Source organism: Panicum hallii, chromosome 1 (assembly GCF_002211085.1).
Source record: "Panicum hallii strain FIL2 chromosome 1, PHallii_v3.1, whole genome shotgun sequence".
In the NCBI taxonomy this organism is placed as follows: domain Eukaryota; kingdom Viridiplantae; phylum Streptophyta; class Magnoliopsida; order Poales; family Poaceae; genus Panicum; species Panicum hallii.
This window is the reverse complement of record NC_038042.1, coordinates 46,515,643-46,538,480: the sequence shown is the minus strand read 5'-3', so window position 1 is coordinate 46,538,480 and position 22,838 is coordinate 46,515,643. Positions and strand designations below refer to the sequence as shown.

At 48.6% G+C, this 22,838-nt stretch overlaps 2 protein-coding genes across 3 annotated transcripts; both read right to left on the bottom strand.

The window, feature by feature from the left end:
• Positions 1-7,158: 7,158 nt before the first annotated feature.
• LOC112884734 (circumsporozoite protein-like) lies at positions 7,159-10,558 on the bottom strand. Of its 2 annotated transcripts, XM_025950278.1 has the most exons (3): positions 9,865-10,558; positions 8,232-9,780; positions 7,159-8,057 (listed from the first exon to the last, which is right to left on the bottom strand). In XM_025950278.1, the coding sequence occupies exons 2-3, from the start codon at positions 8,421-8,423 to the stop codon at positions 7,398-7,400; spliced, it is 852 nt and encodes a 283-aa protein (XP_025806063.1). In that variant the 5' UTR covers positions 8,424-9,780; positions 9,865-10,558; the 3' UTR covers positions 7,159-7,397. The 2 variants fall into 2 exon arrangements, with proteins under 2 accessions (XP_025806063.1, XP_025806055.1); XM_025950270.1 differs by having other exon boundaries at positions 8,232-10,558.
• Positions 10,559-13,424: 2,866 nt separating this feature from the next.
• On the bottom strand, positions 13,425-15,742 carry LOC112884725. Its single transcript, XM_025950256.1, has one exon. The coding sequence runs from the start codon at positions 14,874-14,876 to the stop codon at positions 13,677-13,679; it is 1,200 nt and encodes a 399-aa protein (XP_025806041.1). The 5' UTR covers positions 14,877-15,742; the 3' UTR covers positions 13,425-13,676.
• Between the last annotated feature and the right edge of the window lie 7,096 nt (positions 15,743-22,838).

Below are 22,838 nucleotides of genomic sequence, written 5' to 3'. Positions count from 1 at the left end.
TCCTTTTATGCTCACTGACGCGCACCAAAGCGAAAAGCATTGAACGGTATATGCAGTGACACCGACTCAATAAAAGAGGGTTAGTGAAAAGGCAAAAAAAAAAAGAAAAAGAAAGGCCCTGGTACGGATCCTTGGTCGTCCAGTGTCCAGTGATCGAGCGACGTGTTCGGATGCTAGTTTTGTTTTCGCTTCAGCTCTTAGCAGTGAGAGCAGGACTGCAGGACTTTTGCGGAGCGGAATTATCGACGACGACCTTATACACGTGACAAGTTGCACAGAGCGCACCGCCAAATTAATCAGCTGGTATTCAGCCCGTGTGAGACTCCACGGATCAGGCTACCATGCTCAGGCTTTGCCGGAGGATTAAGGGGCACTGGTAAGAGGAACAATTAACTGACACGAGCGTACTTTGGGCAACACAAGAGACACAGCAACTGTTGCATGCCGCCGCCGCCGCAGGGTTAAGCTCGCTGTCGTCGGCCTCGTCTGTAGCCTCTCCAGCGCGCCGTCATGCTGTTGACACTAGACGTCGCGTGCGGGAGTCAGATTCCGGGACAGCTATATGTATCACCTGCGTGATTTTAAAATTTTTATTACCTGAAGAGGCATTTGTGTTGGTGTGGGTCTTAATTTTGCCCAATTCAGTCTTTTATTTGTTTTTCAGCCCATACTAGTTTGAACATGTATGTATTATCTTATCTGAGCGAGCTAACTCCTAATGTGCATACAGTAGTCATCAAAACAGAAAAGGAGCGTGTCTCACACGTTATTTTTTTAGTTCTCTTTCATGTTTTTATTTTCATTCTTTTTTGCTTCCACGTTTTCCTTCCATATTTTTTTTACATTTTTCCTTCCGTTATTTGTTTTCTCTTTTAACATGTTTTTTCTTCGGTCCCTGTATTTTACGTTGACTTTTCTGGATTACATTTTTTATTTTTTCTTAAGTTACTTTATATCATAATTTATTCTGTGAGTTCATACGAGTGATTTTAAATTTATATTTTTTCTGTTCAAAAATTTTAATAGAAAATTATATATTTTATCACTACAACATTTAGTATCTGATTGGGGAACGAGAGGAGAGGGATGGGGGAGGCGGAGGCGGAGGCGATGTGGGGTGGGCAGCGGGGTGGGGGCGCTCTCTGCAGATTTGGATGCCGGGGAGAGTGGGGAGTGGGGTAGGTGAGGGAAAGAGGGAGAGAGAGCAGTGCTCGCTAGCGTCGAAGGCGATGCTGGCAAGGGAAGGTTAGCAGCGGAGCGGGCCAAAGGCGGGGTGGCGAGGCGTCGCAGAAGTCACGATGATGTGACGGAAGGATGGAGATAGAGGAAGAAGATGGAGATTCACTTTTTTTTCACAAGAATAAGAGGATGTGAGCTTGTGGGGGGCGGAGGGTCTCTCCACCGAGGCTTATCGGGAGAGCCCTCTCTCCCTATCAACCTCCTTTTTATTTACTAACTTATTTAGCATATGTATCTCTATACACACACATATTTATAAAAATATTTTTTTTACGATCTAGATGCATTTATTCTTCAAGAGAAATTATTTATCTACGTGTAATTAATTTGTTTGCAATGCTAAATTATTTGTTCGTTTTGCAGATTAAATTGTTCGATGACTTATTTGTTCACGATATTTATTTTTCATTATTTATCATATACAATCAAATGTTAGGGATGTTTAATATTTGATTCGTTGTATATTATCATTTGTTTGTTATGTTTATTATTTTTTATAAAAATAATTATTTGTTCGTATTGTTAAAATATTTGTTGCCAGTATCCGAAATTAAATATTTAGTATTAAAAAATATTTTTAAAAAATATCATGCAAATATTGGTAAGTGTGGTAATGTTGTCATAAGAAAAACAACAGTACAACCTAAATTAATCTGGATGCTCGGTTTAGGTCCTGTTTGGTATGGCTGTGGAGCTGAACTCCATCAACTCTAAATAATAATTTTATAGCCAAACAACCTAATTTCAAAATTCTATAGAACTCCAAAACTCTAGAGCTACAGTATAAATTCGCTTGAAGTTTTAAAACACCTCTTTCGACCTAGATGTGAAGTTCACATGAAATTACCCTCACCGCTGATTACACACGTACGGGTTCGTTTTTCTTTTCCCGGAACCCCTCCCTCCCGACTCCCTCTCGCCGCCGGCGCCGGCCAGGGCGCGCCATCCCGCCGCCAGGAGGGGGCCTCATCCGCCCCCGTCCTCCCCTCCGCCAAGCAACGCTGCATCCCTTCCGTGCTCATCTCTCTCTCTACCGAGCAATCCACCAAGAAACGCTGCATCCCTTCCGTGCTCAATTTTCCCCCCAACCAGAAACCACCGCCAGCCCCTCTTTGTTCTTGCAAGGGGGCAGGACACCTCAGCTCACCTCTCTGCTCTCGATCTCCCTCCGATTTCTTTACTTCAAGAACCAGCACCTGTTCCCGTCTCACCCATCGCAAGTACAGCATAGCAGTTCCAATTCCTTTCTCACGTAGGCAAGCAGCATAGCAACTTAGCTCGCGGACGTCGAGGCCGCGGCGCTGCGGGCGCTGCCGCGCGTCGCGTCGGTGCGCGCCGACCGCCTGGTGGAGCTGCCGTGGCCAACGAGGCGCCATGGGAGCTGACCCTCGGCGCCGCAATCGGTGGGAAGGAGCTCGAGCTGGTGTACACCGTCGGCGAGGAGAAGATAAGGTAGGAAAAGAAAAATAAGGAAAAAGGAGTATGACAGCTGGGCTCCGCGAACTAAGAGCAATGATGGCAATATATTCTGATAATCATATTTTTTAGAGTTAACAACATTCTAGTTGCCAAACACTCTGGAAACCAGCTTCAACTTCACCTAGAGCTAGTTACACCTGAAGTTTTGGGCTGACGGCCCATTTAATCCATACTAATTAATTATTTCAGTGATGTTTGGTGGGATTGTCGCGTGCGCTGACATATAGCCACGCCCGTCAGATTTTCTCCGATCGATCCATGCTTGAGGATGACGTTGTGCGACCCAGTAGGTAACCCAACGGGCCATGGTGTCCTACCCAATTTGACGCTAGATATTAGTGGGTTAGCCCTATAGAGTTTTTGAACTGAAATTTCAAAATTGGGTAATGGGTCACTGGATCAACCCAGTCAAATCTGCGTCCAGACAGCAGGGTCGTTTCGTTCGGGGCACGGGCTCGGTGGGCGCTGCTAGACATAGCTCGCGCGACTGGGTGCAAACCCATCACAGAAACCTGCCCCTACAACCTTTTCGATTTTTGGCCGCGAATAGAAAGACGGGCGAGGCCCATATTTTCCCGCAGCTCAACCAGATGAGGTGGTGTGGTAGGGCACACGTTTCGAGAGGGGAAAAAAGTTTCGATCCGGAAAAAAATATATCTTCTAAACGGAACATCTAAATTGAAATCCGATTACATAGGTAGGACTTTAAATTAAAAATTCAAAACAAGACTACATTTGAACGGTTTTAAGCTAGAACATTTCTTATGAAAGAGGAGGAACAATTTTATCATGAATTTGGAACAATTGTTCCGGTCTTACAATGAAATTGCTCCACCTTTATAAAATAATATTTTAAAAGTATCATTATTCAAATATAGTCAAGTGCGATCTACTCATGAAGATATCATCATAAGAAATGTAACGGTGTAATTCGGATACTTATTTTGAAAACTACGATTTTTTCCCGCCGAACCTTCGTGTTGTACGAAAATCGAAGCCCGTGGCAGTCTTTTCACTGTGAAAAGCAGTAGGTGCTATGCGGGCCGTTGGACTAATCATGGGCCGGGAGGAGTTAATTAAAAAGGCTAGAAAGCGGAAGAGTGCTGAGATGCTGTGTTTCTGCGACGTGTTGCTTCCTGGTCACGCGCGTGACCCCTAGTATTTGCGGGCATGGTGAGGTCAAGGCGCAAGTTACCCTGCACGACTACTGGGTTTCACGGGATTTAGTGTGCGTAGGAATTAATGACTTACCAGATGCAATCACAAATCGTATTTGCTACTCTTTGTCCAGAATATAGTTACATTTAGATTTTTTTTCCAAATCAAATATTTTAGATTTTTGAAAATCATATTGATCAAAGATGAAAATATTTTACTTTGAAATATTCTAAACGTAGGAGTACTATCAATGTGATTTGGGTGTTTGAAGGGCGGTTGGGACATTTTAGAGTTGTTTAAGGTTTACTAAGTTTTTTTTGAGACTCATTTAAGGTTTATTAAGTAGATAAGACTAATTATTATAGAACAAGTAATGAATGAGGTGGATTAAATCGGACCTGGATAAAAAACTGTAATTGGACCTCACCAAGGCGGATTATTGTTCCACTTCACTCCCTTTGCAGCCCAGCCCAGGGGCAGAAAAAGCCCACGCAAAGCGGCCCGTGGCCCATGTTAGCTGTGCCAGCGGCCTCCCCCCTCTCCAGGAACCCCACCCACTCGCAAGCGTCGCCTCGCCCTGGCCCTGTTCTCGGACGACGTCCCTATTCCCCTCCGTCGCCGGCAACGCCCCTCCCAACCCGGGGGTCTACGGATCACACCGTGGGCTCGCTTCTGAGGTAAGACCGCTTTCCACCATCCGCCCAGCCCTGGATGCCACGGATCGCCTCCAGCATGTAGATTTATTTACTTCTTTCGGCTCCGAATGTGGCTCATTGCGATCGAGATACTCTACCTCTCTTCTACATGTGCCGCCGCCGGTCAGATCAGTTAGCCTTGTTTGGTCGCTGATCGGGCCTGTCCGATCCTGTACGAGTGTATGTGATTGCCGCGTGTTTACCACGAATGCCATTGGTTTAGCAGACTGTATGTAGCCTACGCCCTGCGGAGCTTGGCGTCAGATTGGATGTTCTAGTTCTACTAGCTATAGGTTGACGGATCAGATTCCTTAACTGACGTCTGCTCTATGGGCTTCGTCATGATTCTTATCCGTTTGGGTCAAATTAATTTCAGTTTCTTTTAGCTCATTGAACGAAAGAAGCAGACAAGTTAACAGGATGTACTAATGTGCTCTTGCTTTTAACGATGTGGGGCGAGCTTCAGTCTTAAGGCATTTTCAGTAACGATATAATACTGTTGCTTATTGCTTGTCTAGAGGTAGTGTTAGTAGGAATCCACGGAATGCCGCATACCAATTTTATTTGTGATCTCACTCCATTCTTGCGTTTGAGCAAGATGGCCTTAGTTGAGACAGGTATGCCATGGAGTATGGACTGATGGCAGCAGAAAGGGAGAAAAAAAATGTGATACTGCCTTGAGGCCTGGCAGTAATCCACTGCACAAAAAATTTGTATGCTCACTATGTGCTGAAGCTATCATGTTTCATGTCTAACAGCTTTAATGTAATTGATAATGGTTTCCTGGCTTCCATAACATGTTCAGAAATCCTTGTCATCGACTGCTTCATGTCTGATTTTTGCTTGTTTCTGACTTTGGATAGCTGTTCGTACAGTGAGTCTTGTCATAATGCCACTTTAGTATTTTACCATATGTTCTAAGTGGAGCACTGTGTCCTTGTGGTTTTGATTTGTGCTGCAACATCATCAAAAAGGGAAGCAAATAGTTCAACATGAAGGCCCTAATATTTGTTGGAGGATATGGAAGTCGACTTCTGCCTTTGACATACAGTATCCCGAAGCTGCTAGTAGATTTTGCTAACAAACACATCATCTTCCATCAGGTATGTGGATGTGTGGGCTTCTTATAATTCAATATAAGAGGGTCATAATTCATATTAGAAGATTATGTATGTAATTAGGTTCAGAGTTATGTAGGCATTGTTTCTTATTTCTTTCAGTCTTCTTAACATCAAAGATTGGTAATATGTAAAACACACAAACAAAACTATGGAGCCGAAAGTTTGCATTTGGTAGAATCAGATAGAAATTTCTTCATATACAAGGCATCAATGATGCCATGGCATTCACACAGCATCTTAATATTGTGTAAACTTGTATAACTGAAAATTGACTCTTCTCCCATGCTTTTAGCAAGTTTTTCCTTATTATCCTCTCGTGGCATTTATTCTATCTCTCAAGCTCCTATAAGAACCAAATTTCTTTTGACTAATTTATGTTCAGCTTCATGATGTTGATGCTCTAGCTGTACCAACCATGTGAATCATTGCACAGATGACTTGCACATCCAATTATGCATTGTGTGCTACAAACAAGTTATTCTTTGAACCGATGTGAAAAAAGATGCTTTGAATCCAATTTTTCTTTTGATGGGAGAGCAGATTGAAGCTTTGAAGCATGTTGGGTGACAGAAATTGTTCAAGCCATCAATTACTGTCCACAGGTAAAAAGTATAAGGGATTAGTATGGCAATTTGTCATTTGTATTCCAGTTTTCATGCTGTAAATGGGGCCACCTGCCCCTCTATATTTTTTCAGGATATGTACAACTTCTTGATGGATTCTGCGGAGAATCTTGGCGTGAAAATCACATACTCACGAGAGACTGAGCCCTAGGGACGCTGGCCCTCTTGTTCTTGCCAGTGATAAGCTTGTGGATGTATCTGGTGAACCTTCTTTCGTCCTAAACTGCGATATCATAGTGAATACCCTTTTGCCTAGCTCTTACGATTTCACAGCACCAGTGGTGGTGAGACTACAATTATGGCCACGAAGGAAGCTCTACGCCATGGTTCTTCCGGGGTTCTGGGTGGACATCGGGCGGCCAAGGGACTACATCACCGGCCTGCAGCTGTACCTGGGTTCGGTCAGGAAGAGCTCACCTGGCCGGCTAGCCAGGCGAGCACGTCGTCGGGGACTTCCTGGTGCACGAGACGGCCAGGATCGGGGGTGGGTGCCTGACCGCCGGGTGCGTGGTGGAAGATGGCGTGCTGCACAGCGAGGTCAGGTCCAATCTCCTCCCAAATCCTGAGGCAGTTTTGTGAGCTCAGCAACGGTTGCTCAGCTGGTCCAAGAACCAAGACATTGGTGAAGAGACCAGGCTCTGGATTAAAGCCGGGAGCGCACAAGCTTAGTGAACTCAGCTTTGCTGCAGTTCGTCAGTAAATCACGCGCCTGTAATTAGCATTCTGGTTGTTCAAAGTTACCTAGCTAGTTGCGACCGTTTGAACGGCTTGTGCTGTATGAACTGTGTCATTCTTCTTCTTCTTAATGAAAAAAAAATATACGCAGCTGTATACTCGCTTTGATTGCAAATGCAAGTTGTTTGAATCATTTATAGTAAGGACAGCTTGATACTCCTAGAAAAATCTGTGTAAACAGTAACATAATCCAGCGATGCACAACCTGGTCCACAACAACTGCCCTCCCAAGTCCCAGCACTCCAGATCAGCTTGCCAGCACAAGCTATCAATCTCACCACGCCATTAAATTGTACCTCACCAATAAAAAAAAAGAAAGAAAGAATCGCAAGACAATGTCCTTGTTTTCAGGCAGAGGCATCATCAGCAACCTTGCCTTCCTCGGCACTTGGGGCGGCAGCAGCAGCAGCGGCAGCAGGAACAACAACTTGGACCGAGTCAGGATCGACACGCTTCTCTTCTTCCACCACCGCCTGCACGTTGCCATGAGGATCGTCCTTCAGCTCGCCGTCCTGCTCGGTTGCGGCTGAGGCCTGGACTGGTGCTTGTGCTCCCATCGTTGCTGCTCCGGCGTCGCCGGGGGCACCTGTTGCTGGCTCCATGGCCACGACCTTCTCTGCTGCCTCTTGATCAGCCTCTCCATCACCCATCGTTGCTCCGGCGTCGCCGGCAGCACCTGTTGCTGGCTCCACAGCCACGGCCTTCTCTGCTGCCTCTTGATCAGCCTCTCCATCACGCATCGTTGCTCCGGCGTCGCCGGCAGCACCTGTTGCTGGCTCCACAGCCGCTACCTCCTCTGCTGCCTCTTTATCAGCCTCTCCATCACCCATCGTTGCCCCGGCGTCGCCGGCAGCACCTGTTGCTGGCTCCACAGCCGCTACCTCCTCTGCTGCCTCTTTATCAGCCTCTCCATCACCCATCGTTGCCCCGGCGTCGCCGACAGCACCTGTTGCTGGCTCCGCAGTCACGACCTTCTCTGCCGCCTCTCTATCAATAGTCTCTGCATCCTGAAGAATCAGGCAACAAGTGCAGCGATTGGTTTACTCATGTTAATCCATGGCAGCAGCATTTGTTATGTTTTTTGGGGGGGTCATTTGAAAGAAGCATAGACAACTGAAGCTTAGGACAGTAAGACTCTTAAGTACTGAAGCAGTAGTGAAGGAAACGAAGCCGCTGCTCACCTGTTTGAGCAGGTCGCTGAGGGACCTCCGGCGGCTGGCGTCAGCCGGGTCGGCCTCGGCGGCCGCCGGGACGACCCCGTCGGCCTTCGCCTTCTCCTCGCTCGCCACCGGTGCCGCCGCGGCGTCCTCCGCCACCAGCGGCGCCTCGCCCTTGACCTTGAGGTCACCCGGCTTCGTCGCGCACGCTCCCATGGCCAACAAGAGGAGAGGAGGCTCGCCCCAACAGGAGAGACGGGAAGGCAAGGGAGAAGAGACTGCGAGGAGAGACTGCAATGCGGCCTATATCTATATGTAGCGAGGCTGCGAGTGGGCAATGTGGCCTTGCCGCCGGTCTCGGCACCATCAGCTCTGGGAAACTGCAAAAGCGTGCGAGTCTTTAAAAGAGGCTTTAGGCCCCCATCAGGCTCAGGCTCAGGGCCCCTCCGGCAAGCGCCCTGGGGCGCAGGACCCGGCCGCCGGCCAGGCAGCTCGCGTTTCCATCGCTGTACAGCACAACGCAGCAAGCTTCCCCATTGCACATATGAAATTCTAGCACTACCATGTTGCAGATTGTTGTAGAATCAAGTAGGTGAAACAATCACACAAACAGGAGAATTGAGGCATAAAAAAAAGTAGGTGAAACAAAATGCTACCGGAGCAGGAGTCTGACTGGTGCCTCTGAGGCATGCTCTGTCATACAGGTGCTGGCCCGTGCTGGGCATCTGCAGGACGACAGCGCCCAGAATTTCCTGGCTCCACAAACCACACCTGGGACCAGCCTTTGCACTCTCTGAATTGTTCACACACAAGTGACTACCTGTATTTCTTGGATCCCATATGCAGAAGACGGTGTCTTCAGTTCTCATTGCATTCGTGTGCCAGCGGCCCTCTTCTGGCATGACCACGCACAAGTGGTTTTTCTTTGCTGTAATGCTGTTCCAGTATTCCGGATGCAATCATGGTTCCTGGATCAGAAAACATCCAGTCTGTCAGAGACGGATGCGCGACGACCATTTCCCACCATGATTGTGGTGTTGGAATGTGTCTTCTTCAGAAAACAAGCGGTTCTTTCCAAGAAAATGCATAGCTACGACCTCAATGTGGTAGCAGACACTTGACATCACTGATTTCAGAGACATTTCGCCAGCAACAGCAAGAACTGAAAACCAATGTAATTGCACCATGTCCACGGCATACCGTTTCAGAGACACCACAGGTTCTCAGGTCAAAGCCTCAAAAGCAGTTGGACCTTGTTTATCAAAAAATAAAAAAGGCAGTTGGACCGCAAAGGCATCAGGTGCAGAGCCTTAACCCTTTTCAGCAAAACCAGGCGCTCTTGTCTGCCACATCAGGAAATAGTAGGATCCGATTATTACACGCAAAAAGGTAATAGCATCAGAACCAACAAATTACTCACAATATCAAACAGCATTGAACACAGCGTGGGATTTAGAATACATGGTTGGAGTTCTAGCCCACCAACTGCCAAACCTAATACATAACCTGCAGGTTTTCAATTACACTAGCTCATGGAAATGTGCTGGTACTCCTGTATGTTAATCCAGAAAGCCTAGTGATGTTTAATACAATCAGCAAGGTACCACCTTAAACATCAGTGAAAAATGGTTTCTCAAACTGTGCAGTTAAACAGTACCTTGGATCAAGTCAACCAGGAAACCACGGTGATGATATCAAACACTCCAGTGATATCAATGTAACAAGTATTAACCAGGACAGACCTTGCAGTTGCAGAGATGTCAAAGAACAATAACAATAGCAAACGAAAGAAGAAATACACTTAATATACAAAACAAAAGCATCCTACAAACACACAACTGAGATGGTTAACAAAGTAATGCTATAGCATTAAGTATCCTATTCAGGCATCAAACTGGTACCCACTGTATATACAATTGCCGCGAAAGCAGCAGTGGGACCTCAAAGGAAGCAGTTATATACTACTCTTCATCCCTTTTCAACAAAACTGGGCATTCTGTCCAGGAACTACTGTCACCTAAGACATGCAAAGTGGACACTACATGCATCTACGAAGCATCAAAATATAAACAGAGGTAAGAACATGACTATAAAATCTTTTGAATGTTTAACAGCTGTAGGCTTGTAGCCCACCGATGGCCCAAACAAATGCAGAACATACTTGTAGAGATGAATAGCTGCTCACTAGTATTACTCCTGTTACTAGTCCTGAGATGGTCAATACAGCATATTATGCAGTAGGCCAGCTGAGCAATGCAAAAATATCAGTGAAAAAACTGTCAGACCCGGGGCCACGGGGCTGTGTACATCAAGGAGTCCGTATTGGGCTAGGGGATAGGACGTGTCCTGTACCATGTTTATGTTGTATTCTACCCGCATGCGGAGTAGAACTAGTCGATATGGAAGGAAACAACCCGAGTTGTACTTGAGTACGATTCCTAAGCTAGTATCAGGCTAGGATTCATGTAACCCTGTCCTCCCGGATATATAAGGGCGGGCAGGGACCCCCTCAAAACCAAGATCACCAGATCAACATCAAGGCAATACAAACCATCATACAGGACGTAGGGCATTACGCATATTGCGGCCTGAACCTGTCTAAATCTTGTATTGTCGGCACCTTCGAGTTCCTGATCTCGGCGCATCCTAACCCAAAACCTACCACCTTGGGTGTACCCCTCGGTGGGCAGCCGGATAAAACCCGACAGCTGGCGCGCCAGGTAGGGGGCGCGTCGAAGATCCATCGGCGAACTCGTTGGCATCTTTCTAGTTCACCAGGTGGCGGATTGCTACCTTCATGCATGTGCATCGGTGGATCGATTTATCGAGTTCGAGATCGGATCCTTCAGCGAACGGCTACATCGACCTCGACTACTCGGTTCGACTTCGCTTTGCGCTGCAACGTCGATGCACCGCGGCCGTCGACCTCGACAACCCGGTTCAACTTCGGCTTGTGCCGCAGTATCCGCGCGCAGCAGCGACGGGTTTGACTACTTCGACTTCGCGAGGACGATCGGCAGCTCGCCGACGATTACTTCAACTACTCGTCTCGACTTGAAAACTAGTCGGAATCGACTCCGACTAGTCGAGCTTCATCAACAAACCGTCGCAGCTCCATTAACGAGCTCTTCGGCTTCGTCGATATTCATCCACGAATCAAGCTAAGTGATTTTTACCTTTTCCGACGTGTTCTCCACAGAATCGGCTACCCTTTCGGGTACGCCTCTCGATGGGCATGAAACCCTCGGAGGCTACGCCCTGATCGACTACTCCTGGGATGTTAGACCGACAGCCACAACTTTGGTGCACCGAGTACTGGAGGCTCTGTCACAGACTTAATGCACCGAGTGCTGGCGGCTTTGCCACGGCCTTAGGACACTGACTACGGAGGCTACGCCACAAGGTTGTGTTCTGAGTGCTGGAGGCTTCATGGGACTACACCCTATGGAAGTATAGATCTTTGCGTGTTGCCACACACGCACTCGCCGACTACTTATGCGTGTATGTCTCTCGATGGGTACGAAACCCTCCAGAGCTACACATCGCCGACTACTTTATACGCACCGCGCATCCTCTTTGTCGCATGACGACTTCTTTGTCTTCTCTTAACGGTTGCTAAAGTACTCGGGTAGCACACGCCTTAATCCGTGAAACCTCGACTCTTCTGTAAGCCTATGCTCCTACGCGTGCATGCGGCAAAGTTCCCTACGCTATGGTCTATGGCCATCAGGGATCAGGTGATTAAACGTAACAGGCTAACTGTCCGGGGAAATTACATGGCCTAGCAAGAGCAAGACGTGAAATTTTTACACCGAATAAATTTTGGTTCCTTCATATTATTACTGAGTACTACTCGGTATCTTCGCATTATGCTACATAATGTATGTATTGTCTTTTTTCAGATCAAGCTTCGGCAACAACCCTCCAGGCAGTAGGGCGTGCCATCACAGTTCCGCTAGTTCCCAGGCTTGGGGGCTAGGTGATGCGCACTACTCGACATGGTTCCTTTGGCTCTCCTGGCTCGTAAGCTCGGGGGCTGGACGCCGCAAAACTACTCGAAGACGACTCATATGAAGACTGAGAGTGCAGAAAAAACCTTAAGTCACCGCGCGGTTAAATAAACCAGCGGGAGGCTTAATTTCACTATGCAGAAGGCAAAGAGTTTTTTTTTTCGGAATTTCAGAGTAATACTGCATGCCACGACTTTCGGATCCTTATCTCCAAGTTTGTGGGATTTGGATTCAAGACTCGGGGGCTGTGAGACACGTGGCATCGACTACTTATTTTTCGAAAGTACTCGAAGGATAAGAAGAAAAGACTCAAGACTAGTTTGACCCTCAGCTTGATTCTTCGATTCAACCTAAGACTCGGGGGCTACTCCATATGGAGTGCGATTATTCATCGCACCCCATACAGAAGAAAGAATTCGGGGCATGAGCACCTCATAGCTTCGATGCAGTCAGAAGAGTACTCGAAGAGAAATTTCAAGACGGAGCTTCCAAAGAAGTCGAAGATTGCTTCAGAAGTACTCGAAGAGCCTGCAGTACTCAGCTACGAAGAGCTCGGGGGCTTATCAGACCCGGGGCCACGGGGCTGTGTACATCAAGGAGTCCGTATTGGGTTAGGGGATAGGATGTGCCCTGTACCTTGTTTATGTTGTATTCTACCCGCATGCGGAGTAGAACTAGTCGATATAGAAGAAAACAACTCGAGTTGTACTTGAGTACGATTCCTAAGCTAGAATCAGGCTAGGATTCATGTAAGGGCGGGCAGGGACCCCCTCAAAACCAAGATCACCAGATCAACATCAAAGCAATACAAACCATCATACAGGACGTAGGGCATTACGCATATTGCGGCCTGAACCTGTCTAAATCTTGTGTTGTCGGCACCTTCGACTTCCTGATCTCGGCGCATCCTAACCCAAAACCTACCGCCTTGGGTATACCCCTCGATGGGCAGCCGGATAAAACCCGACAAAAACCACATGATTTCTGAAACTTAACAGTGAGCTATCCTAACCAACCTGGAAAACATGGTGAAGATACAAGCTCTAGGTTGACATCAGTATAACAATGACATTAAAAAAGTGCATTGAGACAATGCCTCAACATCATATATGGATATCCCACAGAAGGAGTACGAACCAGGACAGATCCTCAAATAATTGGAGACAAGTCATAATAATGACACAGCAAACAGATCAGAAAATAAACAGATCAATCAACACATAACACATCCAATTGCAGAGAGGCGGACAGCATAAGTAATGATAAAACTAAATACCACATTCAGATGTCAAACTGTACTTACTGTAAGACTAACACTGGAAGAGTCATTAACTTAACCGATATGCAGTTAGCTAAGATGAAAATTTATGTAATACATCCTAATATCTAAGCTACTGTGAAAAACAAAAGGATTACCAGCAACTCTAGAGTTTCTAGTTCTACCGTTTCCATAATGTAATCAGTAAATCCTCTTTGGTTTGATGCCCATCTCAATTTCCTTAAGCTTCAGCTCCAGCTCCAGCCTCTCATTTTCCAGCTCCATCCTTTCATTCTCTAACTTCATCTTCTCCAGTTCCCTGTCCTTCTCCTTGCAGGACCTCAGCCACTTCAAGCGGCTCTGCTCGAGTTTCAGCATATCCTCTTTTATCTTCAGGCGTTGTCTCTCAATTTGAACTGCATTCATACCACTTGGATTCTTCTGTGCAGAACCACCAGTTCCCTCAGAAAACATTTGATTCATGTCAATGGCAGCAACTTCTGACAGATGAGACCCACAACATCCCCCCTCATGGTCATGCTTCAGCTTCTTGCTGCCATGAACTCTGTGATGACGATGATCTTCAGCACTGAACTCCAGATCATCATTGAACCCATCATCCTCGTCATCTTCATCAGAAAGAAACATCTGATCATCCTCATCATCATATCCAAACGAGCACTTCTTTCCCTGTTCACCCGGACTCCTAAGCGCCACACGCAGCGACCTCTGAAGGGACGGATCATCAAGCAGGCAGTGCCGGTTATGGTTGTGGTAGGAGCACATCTCCTCGTAGTGCAGGTGCTTTGAGCTCAGGTGCTTCTTGGCCTCCTCCTTGAGCTTCGCAGATAGGCTAACCTGTTCAAGGAGTGCCGGTTTCTCAACGATCTCACAAGCCGTACCCCGGCCAAGGATCTCGGTGAGCCTCTTGTACCTCTTGTTGAGGTCGTTGAACTTATCCTCGCACTGCTGCGGTGACACGGAGAACCCCCTCTCGGTCATGACCGAGGAGACGAGCCTCCACTTGCCCTTCCTCTTGAGCATGGCGTGCTTCTTCCTCCCGCTGCTGGTGCCGTGGTCCGTGTCGATGTCCTCGTCGATGTAGGCCACGGCCGACACGAGCAGCTTGACCATGTCGCTGGTCCACTTGACCCGGTGCCACTGCGAGGTCGGGGCCGCAGCCTTGCCGCGGCCATGGTGGCCGTCGTCGGCGTCCTCCTCGGAGCTCAGCGAGGGCTTCACCGCACTCCCGAAGCCCTGCATCTGGTTCGCGGCGGGGGCAGCGAAAGCTCCCTGGTGAACCTGAACCACCTGGGGCTGGTCGGCGAAGTGGAACGGCTGCCCCAGATCGAAGGGGGCCCCGCCCGGGATCAGGGCTCGCGGCGGCAGATTCCCCTCCATCTCCGACGAGAGACCACCCGCTCCGGCCTGAGCACAGAGCTCCCGATTCCAACCAAAGACCAAGAAGGCCTTTGGGGATATTCAGCAGAAAGGCCTGTGCTGGCTGATCCAAAACCTCACCAAACTCGTGAGAAGATGGCTGCCAGCCGGCGAAAAGCCGCCGCCTTTTCTTGGGCGGTGGAGAGTTTGCAGCGGGATTTGTGGGGCGGGGAGGCGGAAATAGCCAAAGCTTGCAGCTGGGGTCTGCAAAGCGCGGACGGCTGCTGCCGCTACAATCTGTGGCACGTCAGTTATGGCAACGCAAGAACCGAAGCAAGCAAGAAAGGGGAATCCTAGGCGCACGAGAAATCCCCCATCCTCGAACAAGAAATCCTCGAGGCCAAGGAAGGACGCGACGAGCTAGGATTGGGGAAGAACAGTACCGAGGCGGCGGCGAGGGCTCTCCCAACAATCGCCGCAGTGGAAAGGAGTGCAAACTCGAGGCCGCTCCGGGGAGGAAGAGCAAATCGGGCGAGGAATCGCAGCAGCTAATCTGGGCGGAAAGAAAAGTGGGGCACTGAGGCGCATCTAGCAAGGAGTCAGCTTTCCGGGATTTTTTTCGCCCATTCTTCCTCCTCCGCCCGGCTCGGTTGGTGGCAGCTGGCAGCAGAGCAGATACAGTCAGGCGGGAGGAACAGACAAGGGGAGCTCCCAGACAAGGTTGGCGCAGGAAGGTGATGGTGGAGGATGATAGGAGAAGGGGAAGGCGCTTAAAATTGACACGCTGCTTAAAAACGCTGGAGCCTAGACGCTTCCAAGATCGCTTGCAAATAAGGGAGTAAACAAGGAGAGGAAAGCGGGCAAGTTGGGCGCCGGGGATGATTCGGTGCGGAGCATTTGGCCTCGCCGGGGGAGTGTGTGCGGCACGCACGCAATAACACGTCGGCAGCGCTTTTGCGCCGGGCCCGGCTTCAAGGTGAGAGATGAGTGCGGCTGATGGGGCCCTTCAACCAGAGTGGCCTACTTGTCCAACTAACAAACATCGATGGCCCAAGTTGCATATGTAGCTAAAATATTTAAATATTTTTAATTATGATATCAGGGTTCAAATTGTATCTTGGTTGTTGCTCGTTGTATCTATGATAATGGATCCTTGGCAGTTACAATTTTCTAGTCATAGATATCTGGCCCAAGCTGTATATTAGTTGTTATGTGTGTTACTCGAAAAAGAATTGTTTTGTGTGTTCTGCCTATAGTAATAGGCAGAGCCGCTTTGGCAGGGATTCAAAAACGGCTCTAAAGCCGGCTCCGGTTAAAGCTCTGCTAAAAGGTTATTTTTGAAGATTAGGATGTGGTGGGTCGTTTTCGGCCACTGACGTCACGGGATTAGCAGCAGAGCGATGGTTACCAACCTGCCTGCCTGTCTGCTCGCCACATTTCTAAGCCTACAAGTAGGCTTTTTTATTTTATATAATATAGATAAAAAATAGAATAGTGTCCCGGCCGTTTTTAGGCGAATTCTCGTCCAGGGGCAGATAGCAGTGATTTATTATATTTCTAGTACAAACGAAATAATGCGTGACGGTGGCTGTTCAGGAGCATTTCGTGGGCTCGTCGCAAGCCGCAACTGGGGTGCTGTCACGCTCCTTGTCCATACGCGCAGGACCCTTTATTCTCGGGGCAACTCGGAGATGATTGAAGCAGCCCGGTTTGTCAAATGTCAGGGTGCGACGAACCCGAGCAAGCACGAACTGAAGAATACGGAGTAGGCTAAAAATTAAGCCTGGGATTATATTCCTTCTGTTGAGGTTAATGATTAATTAATTCGCGTTCGTTGTTCCGTCTCCGACGCGCGCGGCAGCTCGCTGGCTTTGGCCAGAGCTGGGAGAAGGCGGTCCGGAGAGAAGGCGGCGTGGGAGAAGGGGAGAAGGTGTCGGCGGTCACGGTTCGCGCGTGGGAGAAGTGCCGGCAGCGGTTCGGGAGGCTGCATGCGTGCAGCGGCTAGGGGCGTGCAGTGGCAACGAGTGCGGGATATGGCGGCGGGGTGCATGGAGGTAGCGCCGCCCCTGGTGGTCTGCCATGGCTGTGGTCCTAGTGTTGCCGGGCTGGGTGTATGCAGTGGCTTGGGTGGGGACGCTCCGGACGAAAGCTTTTGCCAGCATTCTTGCTGGCGGTGATGGCGGCGGCGCCTTCAGGCGTTATTCTCTCTGTTGGGGGTGTCATATTGGAGCTCCACCCTCACTGCATGGGATTCTCTAGGTGAAAGCTCTGTCCATTCCTGGACAAGTGACGGTGGCACCACTGGCGTCGTGCCCTTCTTGGATGGTTTATAGAGACCCAACTCGGCTTGTGCAATACCGATGACGTCGATGGCCATGAGAGACTGCAGTCGGTGGCGGCAGCTTGGTGCAGGAGGGAGAGTTTAATGGAGGTTGTCAAGCTCACATGGTGGAGTTTGTAGTTGTGGTGGCGACCGGGGGTTGCCGCATGCTTGTCAGGTTGGCTGCTTGCAGCGGATCATGGCAGTTGGCGTGCGGTGTGGGACTGCATCAGAAGACGGCGCTTGTGGCAACGACAATGTGGGACGACCAAGCTTGCAGCGGATTCCGGCGGGTGGCTCAGCTTTGCTGGAGCTACTCCAGTGTGGTACATCATGAAGACGGCGCAAGCGATATTCTTGGCTCTCTGCTATGGTAGCGGCAGCCATGCACGCGGGTTTCTCAACGAGATGAAGTTGACCTACGGTGGCGTCTGGGTGGTTTGATGGGGATCTTGGAAGCAGGACGACATTGCTCACCTTTATGATGGCGACAAAAGGAACAGATCCACGACATGGAGTGCTGAGGCGGACGTGGCAAGACTCCCGCTTGCGGTGTTTCTTCGAGGCGAAGAGAGCGAGGTGGAGTCCAATGGTGAATGTGGCGAGGACCTCGCGCGTTGTGTTGAGAGGTTTGGATCTGGTGGTATCACTCTATCAGTGGTGTGTGGTGTTGCGGCGACACTGCAGGTTAGGTCCCGTATGGCGGTGGCCTTCTCGGTACGGTGCTGTCTATTTCTCTTGGTTCCCTATCGACGCGGAGCCACGCGTGGAGGCAACGGTGACTGCATGAGTGTGAGGATGTTGGGAGGTGCTGCGGGTTTGTCTTGCTGCCGCTGTGAGCCATGTGTTATAGCGCGTTTCTGCTGCTGTTTGAGTGGTGCGTCGCGGCCGCGTTAATGTCCCAATCCAACCGGCCAGTTTTGAGTTAAGTTGAGGGCTTACCCGCATTGATGTCCCAATCCAACCGGACGAGTCTTATTTTTTTTTCTTTCTTTATTTTTTTCCTGCCTATGGCCTCTGTCGGAGGAAATCTCCAGCCGGGTGGCGGAATGCACCCGCCTAATCCTAGTTTAGGAAGTGTTTGGGGGAGATCTAGGAACGCTTGATCAAAGGGTGGATGAACACGGAAAAGACACAGAGATTTTAGAGTGGTTCGGACCGCTGGAGCGTAATACCCTACGTCCACTTGTGTGTTGTATTGCTTGAGAAAGCTTGGAAAATTGTTGGACCTTGTCCCGGGCCTAAGAGAAAACTTCTAAACCTTGTTCGCCCTTCTCCGAACCTCCGAGAACTCGTGTTCTAACGAGCGCACTTTCTCTTTTATAGACTAAGGGGTGTGCATACACTATGCGGGGCCCCGACAGGTGGGCCCGGCGACTGGAGCCTGTAATATGAGAGATATGGAGATCTTCCTCTCCAGCTCTTCCCTGTAGTCCTCTCGATCGAGAAGTTGATGTGCGTATCTACAGCCAGGATATGGTCATGTGCCGCCTTACCAGCACAATACCTGCTGTCAGTGTTACGCACAGTGGAAGACGTGCTGTCACTGTTGGACCAGTACCCTCTGACAGGTGAAGGGGCTGCGCTGACCCGCCGCGCCATCGCCTCCGCGCACACTGTGGCAGCGCACGCCTCAGCTCTCCTGCAGCAGACCAACATCACCCCTTGCTCACGCGCACGGCACTGTGAGTTGACTGTACGCCCCTGCCCGCGCACAATGCACAGTGATGCGACGCGCCGCCTTGGAAACAGGCGGACTTACCGTGGTGTCAGCATACCTGCCCAGTGTGTCAGTGGGCAGGCCATGCCCTGTCTTGGGCGCGCGCAGCCCACATACCCGTATTTAATGCGGTAGTTAGGCTGGCATCCCACGGAGGGCCTTCTGCCACGGGCACGTGGCAGGGTTGGCCCCGCAGTCGCCTCCTTGGCAACTTGAGGCGGCACGTGATGGTACCGGACCCCTTCCCGGGGGAAAGGGAGGTCCGGGCCCCCGAGGCCAGTCCGGATGGACAGGCTTATAAGGGTCTGGCTCCCACGCGTGGCGGCGCCGGACCCCCTGGGGGTTCCGGACCTGTGGTAGCCATTCCAAAGCACCCTACCCTTGTGGGTACGTGGAGGCGCCGGACCTATAAGTGCACGGGGAAGGTCCGGAGACCATGATCCCAGCTGTCAGACCCGGACCGTACGCCTCGTCACCCGAAGGGTAAGGGCGAGGTCACGGATAACCTTGCGCCCATCAGGTTGGGCACTCTGTCAGATTACTTACTGACAGACGAGGCCCGCGGAGAGGCAGATCTCCTCGCAGCGGACTACCACGACCTTCTGGTCGTTGAGCAGCTCCTTGGCGATGATCGAGGAAAGGCGGCCGAGCATGTGGTGGCACACGTCCACCACGATGCGCTTGGCGCACACGCCGGAGTCAGACGCCATCGCGCCCTTACTTGCGAGGTGGCAGCGGCGCTCAAAGGGTTTGGAGGTGGTAGAGGCGGATCGCGCGTCCACCACCCTAGTAGAACTGGACACCCTAGTAGGAGGTACCTCTGTCCGTATGTACCGACAGACTCTCAGAGCTGTAGACGTGTATTTTTCCCTACTATATCAATATCAATAGAAAGTTGCACTATCTTGTGCGGTTCGTTCAAATGGAGAAACCATTATGTTATGCTAGAGAGTTGATCAGCGAAGCCTCGTCGACCATAGCGTACATAGCCAATCGCAACAATTAAGATACACTCTTGCAAAAAAAAAAGGATACAGGTTGAGCTTGATATATGATGCTAGAAAATTTCGTAAATTCTTTTAATCTACTGTTGCAGGTAAAATGCATGTAGCAACAAATTGACTTGCGGCTCCTAAGAAATCAAATAACACTCCTAAAATGGCAACTTTAGAGGAAATGTTGTTTTATTATTTTACAATACACTAGAAGTAGCGGGTTTTACTTTCGCAGCCCATCATATATACCACTAGGAGGAAAAAAAGATTTTCTTTGTTCCGAGCAGGGCTGGAGAGGAGAGGCCAGACTCCAAAAGATTTCATCAGTCCGCGGGACCATTAGTCCCCCATGATCTGTCTGAAATTCATGGGCAGCTCCTACGGCAGGGCTCTGAGCCGATGAATTCTTCCTTCCTACAGTAATAAGAAGTAGTAGGAAGAGAAAAGCCAGACGCGCCGGCGTCAATTGTTAGTCCACCGTCGGACCAAGGGAAGACTTAACCTAACCTCTTCTCCGTCAGAAAAATGCATACAGGTACGTGCGTTCAGAGGACACTGAACTGTGAAATACCAAGGGGGTGGTACCAGACTTTGGGTCGGAAAACATGGCGATCAGTTCAGTTACTGTGAACGAGTACTGGAGCGATCGATGACCGGAGGAGAACGAAGGCCGTGCTGGTAGCGGCCACCGATGCAATGCGATTCGTGTTTGACAGCAACCGCCGCAGCCGGCGGCGGTTGCGTCATCCTTGGGTTTCTTTTGGTCGACTCCGGGCACAAAGTTGGGCGTGATCGCGAGCCAAAACCAAACACGCGGTCGAGGAGCGTTTTGACATCTGACTACGGCGACGACGACGGGAATTCTCGGCGCGTCATCCTGAAAATCCTGTAGTGACCTGAGCAATGCCATGGCGAGATGATCCGATCGTGTTCCTGTTGGCTAACCAGTAGTGCTTTCTACCTGTCCAATTCAGGTCTGGAACTAACTGTAATTCCAATACAAACTAACTGTCACTAAGGTATAAACAGAAATTCAGGTGTTACGATGCTATAACATGCTTGAATTTTTCTTACCATAAGCACTCACTATCCTAACGCACAAATTTAAAGACACCGGAATTGAGATGTTAGAACCCTCTAATACACTAGGAGTGGGACTTATTAGCTTTTCCTTTATATATTCATGTATTTTGAGAAAACTATGCTCACTTCATTTCAAATATATAGTAAGGCTGATTCTTCCTTTTTTTTGGGTACAGGGAGACCTTTCAAGTCCATTTCCAATGGGGCAATTGCACTATGAGAAAATGCAGCAAGGCTTAAGCCCTAGCTAGCTTCACACAGTCATTGCCTTTCAGGAACTAGGTCTTGACACATATCACGCTTCTGGTCCATCAAGTTACAGACAACATAATCAGCAGGTATATGATGTGCAGTTGTTTATTTCCTTGTCTTTTTCTATTTGAGTCCACTGTGCTTTCATCACTCTTGGTCTCTGTAACTTCTTTCTTGGCCAAGCAGTGGTTAACAGGGGACACAATTACTTGTTAGTTTAATCTGTTTGTTTTCCATACTGATATTTGGGCTTGTAGTTGCAGTAAATACCTGTTATGACTTATGATGGAATGGACTCACCACCTCTTCAGGATAATATCTGCTATCTATCAGTCAGTGACTGTTAGGCACTACCGTAGACATGCATTGCCTTCCAATTTGTGGCGCAAGTCACGCAGCAAGCAGAAATGGAGTCTGATATCTGGCTGGTTTCTGAAAGTCAGATTGATTATGTGCATCAATCAGCAATTGGCATCTTAAATTCAGATGTAATCGAGTAGCGATTTCAGACTACTTGCAACAGACGTTTACATGGGTGCATCCACATCGGTGTGCAAGGCATGAAGGAGCATAAATCTTTGTAACAAACTGTGATCGCTCTGTACAACTCTTAGGAGGAGCAGACAGGTAGAATCTGTAGCATGCCAGTGTAGCCTTGTAGGTAGGAGTAGACTGACAGCCTGTACATAACCATGTATTTGAAGTTTTTCTTTTATAGATTAGCGTGTAGTCTTAGCTGCTCCTAGTTATGGATGGCACAAGCCTAACTGTACAAATGTTTCACATTGCCTTGTTTTGATCCCATCTTTTGATAAGGAGATTCATGTTCTATACTGGGGATGCTGCCAGCTTTGTATCTGTGCACATGTCAAATTGTTAATTTAAAGTTATTTTGCACAGGACTACGATTCTGAATAAATCAGTTATATGTGCAGAAACTCGTGAAACAAACGATGGTTTCTTCAGGTCATTGGCTGCATGGAAATTTTTTTTGTTAAGACTTGAAAACAGTGTAGCTTAGCTGCAATAAAACCTGAGCAAAATGCTGCCTACTTAAACCGAAACATGCAGGGAAATCGTGAGTACAACATAAAAATGGTAATACCTCAAAAAAACAATTCAGGATGGTGACATAAAAATGGTATACATCAAAAACAATTCAGGATGGTGATGATGATCTGGAACCATGTAAAACCAAAATCTACCCAAAACTTCACAATGCACTTCCAAGAAGTCACTTAAAGCTGGTGATCTAACAGTATAACACTGAACATGCTGATGAGACTGATACAAATTTCTGATAGGATTACGCTAGCACACAAAAAAACAAATTTCCGATAGGATTTCTGAAAGTCAGCTATATGTTCTGGAAATCCTTAAATGGTGGTGTCTTCTAGATATTAGTTGCCTGAAATTTAACCTGAGCGAATTGCTGCATTCTGAATCCGTAACATACTGCACAAATTCAAAATGACGTTGTCCAAGATTTCATAAGTACAGTAGTACAACAAAGAAATCCAAAGGTAGGCAATCACAATTGCAACTACAGCACAGAAGCCGACAGGCCAGAATCAAAAGCTTCCAATACTGATGGGAGTGGAACAAAATTCAGA